The 13,303-nt window shown below is 43.6% G+C and overlaps 1 protein-coding gene across 12 annotated transcripts in view; it reads left to right on the forward strand.

Annotated features, from left to right (window-relative positions):
• The window catches only part of epb41a (erythrocyte membrane protein band 4.1a), a 157,972-nt gene that overhangs the window by 68,976 nt on the left and 75,693 nt on the right, over positions 1 to 13,303 (forward strand). For 11 of the 12 annotated variants that reach the window (XM_044170557.1, XM_044170567.1, XM_044170558.1 and 8 more), the window contains exon 2: positions 4,751 to 5,070. The exons of the other annotated variant lie outside the window; for it this stretch is intronic. In XM_044170557.1, the coding sequence (XP_044026492.1) occupies positions 4,751 to 5,070 (320 nt within the window). The remainder of the gene's footprint in view (positions 1 to 4,750; positions 5,071 to 13,303) is intronic. 12 annotated transcript variants of the gene reach the window in all.

The raw sequence follows: 13,303 nt of genomic DNA on the forward strand, positions 1-13,303 counted from the left end.
ATCTCTGTTGCTAATGAGACCCACCACAGTCGTGTCATCCGCAAACTTAATGAAGAGGTTAGAGTTGAGTGACGGTGTGCAGTCGTGTGTCAGCAGAGTGAAAAGGAGGGGGCTCAGCACACATCCTTGGGGGGCCCCAGTGTTCAGTGTGATGATGCTGGATGTGTTGCTGCCGACACGTACTGCCTGAGGTCTTCCAGTCAGAAAGTCCAACAGCCAGTTGCACAGCGAGGTGTTGAGCCCCAGCTTGACCAGTTTGTGAATGAGCTGTTGAGGGATGATTGTGTTGAATGCTGAACTGAAGTCTATGAACAGCATTCTGACGTATGAGTCCTTTTTCTCTAGATGTGTGAGTGCTGAGTGGAGGGTAGTTGAGATGGCATCATCGGTCGACCGGTTGGACCGATATGCAAACTGGAATGGGTCCAGGGAGGGGGGGAGGGCAGACTTGATGTGGTGCATGACTAGCCGTTCGAAGCACTTCATGAGGATGGGAGTAAGTGCAACAGGACTTCACATACATCTGCTGAAGGAGGAAAGGTTCTCTGTGCTCACCTTAAATCAAGTTTAATATGTGTGTGTATGAGCAGGACTTAATGACATCACAAATAGTTCGGAAGCTGATCTCAGTCCAGTATGTAACCTACACAAGAGTGATGTGGCAATTTGCAGCCTCCAGTGCACTGCACTGGAATAGACATTTCAGGAGACAGGTTGTTTCCAGCAGTTAAACTTTTGGAATGAAAATATTTGCATCTTTATGGATTTTTCAATGAGGAAGATAGAACAAATGTAATTTTAGGATTTTTTTTTACAAAGTAACCTTTTTGTGGAAAAACCATATGAAAAGTAGTTATCTTTGATCAGGATTTATCCTTTAACCCCCACATGAAACAAAATTCAAGGACTGTCTTCTTTAACATTGCAAAGATCAGGCACATCTTGTCTCAAAATGATGCCGAAAAACTAGTCCATGCATTTGTTACTTCTACTACTGCAATTCCTTATTATCCGGCTGCCCGAATAAGTCCCTTAAGAGTCTCCACTTGATCGAGAATGCTGCAGCACGTATACTGACAAGAACTAGGAACAGAGATCATGTTTCTCCAATATAAGCTTCTCTGCACTGGTTCCCTGTAAAATCCAGAATAGAATTGAAAATCCTTCTCCTCACCTATAAAGCTCTTAATGGTTAGGCACCATCATATCTTAACCAGCTCATAATACCTTATTACCCCACTAGAACACTGTGCTCCCAGGATGCAGGGTTACTTGTGGTTCCTAGAGTCTCCAAAAGTACAATGGGAGCCAGAGCCTTCAGTTAACAAGCTCCTCTCCTGTGGAATCAGGTCCCAGTTTGGGTTCGGGAGGCAGACCCCATCTCCACATTTAAGAGTAGGCTTAAGACTTTCCTCTTTGATAAAGCTTATAGTTAGGGCTGGCTTGGGTGAGCCCTGAACCATCCCTTAGTTATGCTGCTATAGGCCTAGACTGCCAGAAGACTTCCCATGATGCACCTCTTTCCTCTCTCCTTCTCTTGCTCTCTGTATGCATTTTCATCTCATTACTGCATGACATCGACATCTTCGATCTCCTGTAGTTTTGTGCTTTCTCGTTTCTCTCCTCTGTCCTTCTGTCGCTTTCAGCAGGTATTTCTGCCTCCTGAGCTGCAGAGACTGGATCTGTGGTTGTGGGCCACCTGCTGCCCCATGTTCCTGCTCAACAACTGCTACTACAGTTGTTGTTATTGGCCTTTTTACTATTATTGTCATTATTATTCCTATGACTATCATTCCTATTATTATTACTTTTTTAATATTACCACTACAGTTACATTATTACTATTTTAAAATTATAGGTGGAATTTGCATTGTGCTTCCCTCTCCCCTACCCCCCTTCTTCTCTCTCTCTCTCTCTCTCTCTCTCAAAACCTAACACGGCAGCGGCGGATGGCCGCCCACCAAGGTTTCTGCCTGTTAAAAGGAAGGTTTTTCTTGCCACTGTTGTCAAATGCTTGATCATGGTGGAATTTGTTGGGTCTCTGTAAATAATATTATAAAGAGTACAGTCTAGACCTGCTCTGTTGGAAAAGTGCAATGAGATAACTTCTGTTATGAATTGGCGCTATATAAATAAAACCTTCTTTAATAATAATAATGATGATAATAATAATACTAATGATAATAATAACAACAACAAGAACAACAACAATAATAACATGTTTGGAGGGGATCTTTAAGGACTTACATTCTTTTAGTGTTTTACTTATTCTGAGCCTTAAAGTTTATTCTTTACCTTGGGAGCAGTTGTTTTAAAAAAGCATAACTCAAGGTTCACTTATTAGCTTTTTCCAGAACTTTCAAATGCATCCCACAGTCTTCATCTTTGAATTTGCTCAGTTGTCATCAGTCTCCCGCCATTTAGCCTACGACCACTTGTTATCACATACCTTTAATCAAAGTTCCCTACTTGCTTAGTTACTGACATCTTAACTGAGCCAATTCCATTTGGTGATGAAGACTGAAATGTAGTTAATCTATCCTTACCATATCTATTGCAATATCATTTGGGGAGCTACTAATCCCACTCTTTGTAAACTTTATATTTTACAAAAAAGGTTTTGCTGAATTGCTAGGTTTAGCAGCAGGGCTGAACACTCAGCCCTCTCTTCAATCAGCTCAATAGTCTATCAATTTTTAATATAAATATATACCAAACTTGTATTTTTATTTAAAAATGATTGCTTCAGCCTACTTCGTTTCCCATGCCTTGTAAAATATTTTTCCAGCCTAACTGGGATGTACATAACTTTAATACGAGACATGTCAAATGGTTACAACTCCCTCAGGCTCAGCTATGGAACAGTTATATTCAAATTGCATTTCAGTCTACCTCACTTAAGAATTTCAAATATATGCTTAGGTCCTGTCTAATGAACCAAACTATCCAAACTGATTATATCTGACTATAAATGACCCTTCTCTTTGCATCAGCTGGGCGGAGTTAATTCGCGTTTTCAGTTATACATTTGTTTTACACTGCATGAGACAATGGACGTGTGACGTGAGAGCGTGTGTAAAGTGTCAATTGCGTGAGTCTCATGGTCAGAGAGTTGGCAGCCCTGCTAGCAGTCTCCTGAGCATGAGCAAAGGGCAGTGCTTTTTTTGCACCTGTAGCGCGTAGTACACCCTTTCCTGCAGCCACATTGGATATGTTTGTAGCAGCTCTGTGACCCTTTTGGAAGGGTGGTCCACAGTGGCTGCCATCCTGGTGCTTCCTTCAGTCAGTCCCAATCAGAAGGACCTGGCAGCTCAGGGTCAGGTACTAAAGCGTTGCTACAGACATTGGCCTGATAGATGGCCCACTTAATGTGTTGCTCTAGTAAAGCCTTCGTGGGTGAGATGTTCTCCAGAGCTCTGGATTTCTGAGTGAAGAGCTATTTTCTTTCTTCATTTACCTCCATGGTATCGATCGTCCTATTGGACATCAACACCACAAAGAGCAGTGACTTGGACAGCTGACTCACATCACCTGGCATCTGGATGAGCTCATTGAAGGCCTCGGTCACTTGAGGGAAAGCCTAAACCCCTTATTACAAGGATGGATGCACATTTGAGAGTTCAGTGGTGCAAAAACCACAGGCAGTGGTGTACAGGGATGTGGAAAAAAGTGATATGGTCAGATGAGTCATCCTTCACCATATTCTCGGCACGTGGGCGAGTGCATGTGTGGTGTACACCAAGAGAGCGGTACAGGCCTGAATGCTTGACCCCAACAGTGACGGGATCCGGTGGCTCTGTTATGGGGCATTTTGCTGGCATCCAGCAATAGTGAAACATTTCTATCCTGAAGGGAGTGGTCTCTTCCAGGATGGCAATGCCCCCATCCATAGGGCTTACTGAATGGTTTGATGAGCATGAAAATCATGTGAATCATATGCTATGGCCTTCACAGTCACCAGATCTCAACCCATTTGAACACCTATGGGAGATTTTGGGCTACACCACCATTTTGGGCACCACCATCATCAAAACACCAAATGAGGGAATGTCTTTTGGAAGAGTGGTGTTCCATCCCTCCAGTAGAGTTCTAGACTTAGCCGTAGACTCAATACCAAGGCACATTGAAGCTGTTCAGATTTTTAATGGGTAGTGGTACAAACTGTGGAGGCATGAAATTTGAAAGACATGGGTGTTTACCATAAAAGGATGGGTTGAGGAAAGATGCTATTAAGTTGAATTATGGGAAATGTAGAACCAGTGTTTTTGGAGCTTGACCCACACTACGGACATAAGTCAGGATATCTCGGCCTCCGCTGCTTTGATTTTGACAATTCTCTTTTTAATTTGTTGTGTGTGAATCCTCCAATCCTTCCTTTATGGAAGTGTATTACTAAATCACTGGAGTACCCCCTTAAAGCAAAAGTTAAAATTGAAAGCATAAAATTAAAATGTTACTCCTTGCTCACTCACACAGTTGAGTTGAAAATATACTCTAATGTTCAGTTTTCTGCGATTTAATATCGTTGCTCACCATTTAATCAGCATCATTGTTCTCTGTCTTTTGTTCAACTCTTCCCAGCCTCTAAGCTGGGCATATACACAAAGGTAATTAATGAAATAATATAGCAGTCAAAGACCCCATTTCCACCTGGTATTAACATGTGATCTGTTTCTTTATCTGATCTGGATTAGCACAAATACAGGGTTGTTTCTGTTTTTCAACTTGAACTTGTCATCTATCCCAAAAGCTGTTGCCATGACAACAGACGAGGCGGAGAGTCACCAGAAGAAGCCGAGGCAGCAGGAGGAAGCCGGCCAGGACGCCAGGCCGCCCTCACCAGAGGAGGAGCAGATCCGGCCACGCAACCGCAATTCTGCTGGTCGAGGCCTCTCCCGCCTCTTCTCCTCCTTCCTGAAGAGGCGCTCGCAGTGTGAGAGTGAGGCAGGAGAGAAGGAGGACAAGGAAGACGAAGAAGCTAAAGCCCCCATAGCTGACCCTGAACCTGAACTCAGGACAGAGGGAGAGGTCGCCCTGGACCAGCACTCAGTGAGCAGTGCTGAGGCTCAGGTCAGCCTTCATGTTGTGTATCTGTGTCAACAGTACATCTAAAGCTCTTGTCAGACATGAAATACGTTACATTGCTGAAGCTGTTAAAGTAATGACTCGTTAACATTCAGACATGAATGTGACTTACAGTGGCTTGCAAAAGTATGCATACCCCTTGAACTTTTCCACATTTTTTCACATTACAACCACAAACGTCAATGTATTTTATTGGGATTTCATGTGATAGACCAACACAAAGTGGCGCATTATTGTGAAGTGGAAGGAAAATTATACATGGTGTTTTACAAATAAAAAGTGTGGTGTGCAAAAGTATTCAGCTGCCTTTACTCTGATACCCCTAAATAAAATCCAGTGCATCCAATTGCTTTCAGAAGTCACCTAATTAGTAAATAGAGTCCACATGTGTGTAATCTAATCTCAGTATAAATACAGCTGTTCTGTGAAGGCATCAGAGGTTTGTTAGAGAACATTAGTGAACAAACAGCACCATGAAGGCCAAGGAACACACCAGACAGGTCAGGGATAAAGTTGTGGAGAAGTTTAAAGCAGGGTTAGGTTATAAAAAAATATCCCAAGCTAAATTTACAGGCCGGGCAAGGGGAGCATTGATCAGAGAAGCAGCCAAGAGGCCCATGGTCACTCTGGGCTCAGGTGGGAGAATCTGTCCACAGGACACCTATTAGTCGTGGACTCCACAAATCCGGCCTTTATGGAAGAGTGGCAAGAAGAAAGCCATTGTTGAAAAAAACCCATAAGGAGTCCCTTTTGCGGTTTGCCAAAAGCCTTGTGGGGGGGGGCAGCAAACATGTGGAAGAAGGTGCTCTGGTCAGATGAGACCAAAATTGAAGTATTTGGCCAAAAAGCAAGACGCTATGTGTGATGGAAAACTAACACTGCATATCACCCTGAACACACCATCCCCACTGTGAAACATGGGGGTGGCAGCATCATGCTGTGGGGATGCTTTTCTTCAGCAGGGACAGGGAAGCTGGTCAGAGTTGATGGGAAGATGGATGGAGCCAAATACAGGGCAATCTCGGAAGAAAACCTGTTCAACAAAAGACTTGAGACTGCGGTGGAGGTTCACCTTCCCAACATACAGCCAGAGCTACGATGGAATAGTTTAGATCAAAGCATATTCATGTGTTAGAATTGCTCAGTCAAAGTCCAGACCTAAATCCCATTGAGAATCTGTGGCAAGACTTGAAAATTGCAGTTCACAGATGCTCTCCATCCAATCTGACTGAGCTTGAGTTATTTTGCAAAGAAGAATGGGCAAAAACTTCAGTCTCTAGATGTGCAAAGCTGGTAGAGACATACCTCAAAAGACTTGCAGCTGTAATTGCAGCGAAAGGTGGTTCTACAAAGTATTGACTCGGGGGGGCTAAATACTTTTGCACACCACACTTTTCAGTTTTATTTGTAAAAAAATTTGAAAACCATGTATCATTTTCCTTCCACTTCACAATTATGCGCCACTTTGTGTTGGTCTATCACATGAAATCCCAACAAAATACATTGACGTTTGTGATTGTAACGTGAAATGTGGAAAAGTTCAAGGGGTATGAATACTTTTGCAAGCCACTGTATACGTTAATGTTCCTTGCGGTTTTCTTCAGACATGAGAGAGAGAGAGAAAGAGAGCCCAGCGGTGAGTTAAAAATGTTTTCTGTTCTCTCACAGGTTGCATCACTGATGGATTTTAAAACATATTTTGCTGTTGAATATGGAAGCGTAAAAGGGACTATATTAAAATGATGATGTAAACTTGGAAATGAAAATGTAATTCAACAATAGCATTCTAATTTTCTCTAATTTTTTCCCTCTCTCTCTGTCTCTCTCTGTGTGTGCTGTCTGCATCACACTTTTTTATCATTTGATGGTTTTTATAATGCCTGGTTTTAGGGGGTGCAGCCCCCTCAGCACCCCTACTTTCTGCGTCTGTGGTAATCAGTGAGCGCCCCCCAGAAACACGAGCAGTAGCCTGGCTGTTCACACCAGAAGCACATTAACTTAAAGCTTTTTATGTGTTTCGTTGGGGCGTCGCTTCTTCTGCAACGATGAAGTTAAAAGGATCGGCTTGTGTGTGTCTGCTTGTCTCTCTCGCTCTCTGTTTAGAGACAACTGACAAATATGTGGAATTTAAAAAACACAGTCACAATCAGCAGTGATACTATTTCTAATAAATATAGTGGTTGGGCAGATTTTGATATTTTATCGGGGGGGGTTGGCAAGCATGGGATATTATTTATCAGAATTAGATCAGTTATATCATATATAATATGGTAAATGGACTGTACTTATATACTTATATAGCGCCTTTCTAGTCTTCTGACCACTCAAAGCGCTTTACAATATCAATTTATATAGTTTATAATAGATTATCAGTGTATATTCTTGCCAGATTTGCTTGCAAAACAAATAGACCAAACGCCCAAACTATTGCTGCTGAGCGCAAGCTGACGGCGGAGCTCAGCGCCGCGCTCTGTCTGAACAGCCCAATTAAAAGGAAGCAGGCAGAGCTTCGGGGCACTTCCGCGTCCTGTGTCCCCTTTAAAATGAAATGTCAAATGCAGTTCTCATTTTCAAAATTGTTAGAAAAATGCATTTTAGTTTGACTTAAATAATTCTTCCACAAATGGAAAATTAAGCTGCATTGTTTTATTTCGTATTTTAATTTTCAAATTTGAATTAACATTTGAATATTGTCCACTGTACAGCAGGTTAAGTCTTTGAAAATGAAATGTGAAATGCAGTGTTAGGATACAGGTACGGCAGGTTTGGTTATTAGCAAAATATCAAAGACATTTATGAATATTAATAAAATTATGAATATTATAAAAAAATCTCAATATGGATTAATAATTACGGCACCACCCAGGGATCAGGGACCAATAACCAAACGTGAAAAACAGTCTCAAAAGATGGCTGTCCACTTAGAAATGCCGATATTTAAAGTACTCTTAAATAAGGTGGACAGTGAAGGGTGAATCCGAGCACTGACCGTCACAACCAGCTGTTATTGCAACATATACACAAAATAACCACAGGCAACTGCTCTTTAAAAGTACAATAGAATTTATTTAACTTTAGCACTGATTAATAATCAATAACTTCAGCCAACAAACCATCTACTCTAAACACAATAAGCAAGCATGTAGGGAGTGTGTGTGTGTGTGTGTGTGTGTGTGGAGATAGAAAGACAATAGAGAGGGGAAGCGAGGAAGATGGCGGACGTGACCACGTGGGTGGTTGTCACTCACAGATCCAAAATGGTGGACAGGCCCACCCAAACTCAAACAAAGGGGTGAGAACCAAAATGGAGGACGCAATTTGCATGTCTTCAAGATGGCGTGGGACATAGCTAGGCTACCACGCCATCTAGGTCAGGTGAGATGTACGTGAAGTGTGTGTGTGTGTGTGTGTGTGTGTGTGTGTTAGTAGAAGGAGAGGTAGGAAAAAAACCTTGTGTGCACAAGGCAAAGTACAAGAGATCTCAAATGCCGTGGTTTTAGTTTTAGCCATAGTGGCTAAAACTAACACATGTAAACAGCACAGCGGCGTGGTACTGATACACACTGGATCACAACCAGGTAAGCAGTCAAAAAAGGCAAAGAAGTCCAACAGGGAGCTGGCGAAATCCAAAAGTCCATAAACAAAGGTACACGAGAAACAAGAGCATAAATCCAATCACATAGAACACCAGGGTCGGGAAGCTTAACACACGTACAACGACGATCTGACAGAACAAAGGAAGAACACAGACTAAATACACTCAGGTAGGGGAGACATCGAGACACCCGTGGAACCAATAAGGAGGAGGTAAAACTACACAAGACACAAGACTGAGAACCCTTACCAGAATAAAAAGGAAATAACAGAATACCCGAAACCATGACAAATCCGAATCTTCCTTCTGCAGGTAAAGGATTGTTATGTAGCATATAATAATCTCTTTCAGGATCCAAAATGTATTCCGCAAACACAAAACAGTTGGATACTCATCCAGCTAGTTAAAACTTCACCTAGGGAGTTTAAAGTTCACGTGATTTTGTCTCCTGTAGCAACGGAGTTGCAGTGGAAAGACGGCGAGCACCCAGTGTGCTCCGCCTTTATAGGGGTGATGACGTCATGACCGATGCACCGGGGTTTCCGGCACTCCTGTAGCAGCTCGTCCAGTAGGAATCCAGGGTTTGGATTTAACTAGAATTCGCACACAGGTGTGAATTAACGGACCTAAGGGGGTTTGGTGCCATTTCTCCTAGTCCAGGCTTTTTGTTACACATACAGGCCTCTGTCTTTGTTCTCCACACGTTGTGGTGAGGCCCAATAGTAGTGTTCATTTTCAAATTGTTAGAACATTGCAGTTTCATTTTGACTTAAATATGGCTAGCATAAATGGACAATCAGGTTACATTGTTCATGTTGCATTTTCAAATTTGAATTAACATTGAATATTGTCCACTGTACAGCGGGGTACGACTTTGAAAATTAAATGTAAAACAGCTTTTCCATTTTCATTTTAATATGGTCATAGAACACCTATACGGCTATGTGGAAATTAAAATGCAAATTGGATAATTGCATTTTAATTTAAATTTTTACTCAAATAAAAAATAAAGTTGTGTGAAAAAGTGTTTGCCCCCTTCCTGATTTTAATTTTTTTGCATGTTTGTCACACTTAAATGTTTCAGATCAAACAAATTTAAATATTAGTCAAAGATAACAAGTAAACACAAAATGCACTTTTTAAATGAAGGTTGTTATTATTAAGGGAAAACAAAATCCAAACCTACTGTACATGGCCCTGTGTGAAAAAGTGATTGCCCCACCTGTTAACATAACTAGGGTTTATCAGAATCAGAAATACTTTATTGATCCCTGAAGGGAAACTCTTTGTTACAGCAGCTCGCCTTTACGTCAGTGCACACAGGAGAAAGTACTAGCAAAAAATATAATACAATACACTATAAAAACCACTATAAAAACAGGTCAGAAAATAAATGAAGTACCAGGTGGGTATAAGTATAAGATAAAATAAGTGTGAAGTACCAAGTGGGTTTACCGGTTGATGATGATAATACAATGTAATAAAATAAGTAATAAGCAGTGGTGCATGTACTGTCGAGTTAAGTGTAGCTTATTGAGATTATTAAGATATTGCACAGCAGTAATGGAGGTATTTAATATCAATAAATAGGAAAAACTAACATGGGAAAACTAAATATTGCAGGAGTAATACACAGAATATTGCACAATTATTCAAGTATGGCAGAGATGTAATGATCAATGTCCAGTTTAGTGACCTAGGGTCATACAGACCAGACACCTACAGGGAGGAGTTAAAGAGTTTGATGGCCACAGGCACGCTCTGTGGTGCTTTTGGGGGGATGAGTCTTTCGCTGAAGGTGCTCCTTTGCTTGACCAGCACATCATGGAGTGGGTGGGAGACACTGTCCAAGATGGCATGTAGTTTGGCCAGCATCCTCCTCTCTGACACCACCGCCAGAGAGTCCTGCTCCACCCCCACAATGTCACTGGCCTTACAGATCAGTTTGTTGAGTCTGTTGGCGTCCGCTACCTTCAACCTGCTGCCCCAGCATGCAACAGCATACAGGATAGCACTGGCCACCACAGACTCATAAAACATCTTCAGCATTGTCCGGCAGATGTTGAAGGACCTCAGCCTTTTCAGAAAATAGAGGCGGCTCTGGCCCTTCCTGTAAACAGCTTGGCCCTCCGTAGATCCCCAATCAGCTCCTTAGACTTATCGCATTGAGCTGCAGATGGTTCTGCTCACACCATGAGACAAAGTTACTCACAGCCCTGACTCATCACCACCGCTGATACATCCCACCACAGCAGAGTCATCAGAAAACTTCATGAAGGTGGCAGGACTGAAGTCCGTGGTGTAGATGGTGAAGAGGAAGGGAGAGAGGACAGTCCCCTGAGAGGCCCCAGTGTTGCTGACCATGCTGTCTGACACACAGTGCTGCAGGCGCACGTGCTGTGGTCTGCCAGTCAGGTAGTCCACAATCCAGGACACAAGGGGGGCACCAGCAGGGCTGGCCGAATGGTGTTGAAAGCACTGGAGAAGTCATAAAACATGATCCTCACCGTGCTTGCCGGCTTGTCCAGGTGGGTGTGGATGCGGTTAACCAGGAAGATGATGGCGTCCTCAACTCCCAGTTGGGGCTGGTAGGCGAACTGAAGGGGGTCCAGGAGGGGTCTGACCATGGGCCGCAACTGTTCCAGCACTAGTCTCTCCAGGGTCTTCATTATGTGGGAGGTCAGTGCCATCGGTCTGTAGTCCTTGGAGCCACTGGGATGCGGCTTTTAGCACCCCGGGGCTAACGCCATCGGGGCCTGAAGCCTTGTTTGAGTGGAGTTTCATCAGCTGTCCTCTCACCTGGTCAGCAGTCAGGCACACAGCAGAAGTTACAGGTGGGGGAAGGGGGGGAGTCATTACAGAACAGAACAGATTAAGTTTGTTGGCCCTGTCCAAGCTGCCTTCAACTCCTCTGCTGCCAGTCGGTCTGAAACAATGTGATGGTCTTCATGCCGCTCCTGACCTCTCTCATGTTGTTCTGCTCGAGTTTCCGCTCCAGCTTCCTCCTGTACTTCTCCTTGGCCTCCCTGATTTTCACCTTCAGGTCGGATAGCCCTGGATAGCCCTCACCTCCTCCCTATTGCCATCAATAAAGGCCCTCCTCTTGGCATTCAGGATGTCCTTGATGTTCTTTGTTACCCACGGTTTGTTATTTGGATAACAATGGACCATCTTGATTGGGACATTGCAGTCCACACAGAAGTTAATGTAGCCAGTAATGCACTCAGTGAGCCCGTCAATGTCCTCTCCATGAGGCTCACAGAGTACATCCCAGTTTGTCACCTCAAAACATTCCTGCAGTGTCTCGTAGGCCTCCCCTGACCATCTCCTCACTGTCCTTGTGGTCGCGGGCTGCTTTTTAACCAGAGGCACATAGCAGGGTTTAAGGTAAACCAGGTTGTGGTCTGACCTACCCAGAGGGGGCAGGGGGGAAGAGCTGTATGCATCATTAACGTTAGCATACAGCAGGTCCAGTGTCCTCTCCTCTCTAGTAGGACAACTAGGGCTACAGATACTCCGCTTGATGGTAACGTGACCAGGGTTACACCATCTGTTGTTAACCAGAACAGCAAGCCCGCCACCTTTCCGCTTACCGCTCCCGGTGTGATCCCTGTCGGCCCGAACAGTCTGAAAGCCATCGATGGAAACGTTATGGTCCGGGATATCCCGGTGTAGCCATGTCTCTGAGAAGCACAGAAGAACTACTCTCACGAAACTCCGTCTGACTCTGGGCCAACGCCGTTAGCTCGTCCATTTTATTCGCCAGCGATCTCACGTTGCCCATTACGTGAGAAGGCAGACACGGCTTAAATCTCTTATTCTTCTCTTCTCTTCAAGTCTCTTTTGTCTGCACCCCTCTCTCTTCCCTCGCCGCTTCGTTCCACCTCTGCATCCTCGGTGTGTCCTCCTCCAGATCTCAGTGGGGACATCAGTAGTCCTGGGCGCCATGCTGCTCGGCTTCAGCGCGATCAGCTGTTTCCTGGTGTAAACAATGCGGCCAAACAGCAGATCTGCAGCGGTGCCCCGACCGAGTAGCAGAAGAAGAAGTTCCAAAAAAAGTACCAAAACACTTTCTACCCTCATTTTCGTAAAGAGCATAGTTTAAATTACACTTACAAACAAGTTACTCAAGTTTGGAAGAAAATGGAAAGTTAAAAGTTGGAAAAAGTTATCACACCTGAGTTAAATTTCTCTAGCCACACCCAGGCCTGATTACTGCCACACCTGTTCTCAATCAAGAAGTCACTTAAATAGGACCTGCCTGACAAAGTGAAGTAGACCAAAAGATCTTCAAAACCTAGACATCATGCCGAGATCCAAAGACATTCAGGAACAAATGAGAAAGAAAGTAATTGAGATCTGTCAGTCTGGGAAAGGTTAAAAAGCCATTTCTAAAGCTTTGGGACTCCAGCGAACCACAGTGAGAAAACATGGAACAGCGTTGAATCTTCCCAGGAGTGGCCGGCCGACCAAAATTACCCCAAGAGCGCACCCCAAGAGGTCACAAAAGACCCCACAACATTCAAATAACTGCAGGCCTCTCTTGCCTCAGTTAAGGTCAGTGTTTATGACTCCACCATAAGAAAGAGACAGGGCAAAAATGGCCTGCATGGCAGAGTTCCA

Source organism: Siniperca chuatsi, linkage group LG17 (genome assembly GCF_020085105.1).
Source record: "Siniperca chuatsi isolate FFG_IHB_CAS linkage group LG17, ASM2008510v1, whole genome shotgun sequence".
Classification (NCBI taxonomy): domain Eukaryota; kingdom Metazoa; phylum Chordata; class Actinopteri; order Centrarchiformes; family Sinipercidae; genus Siniperca; species Siniperca chuatsi.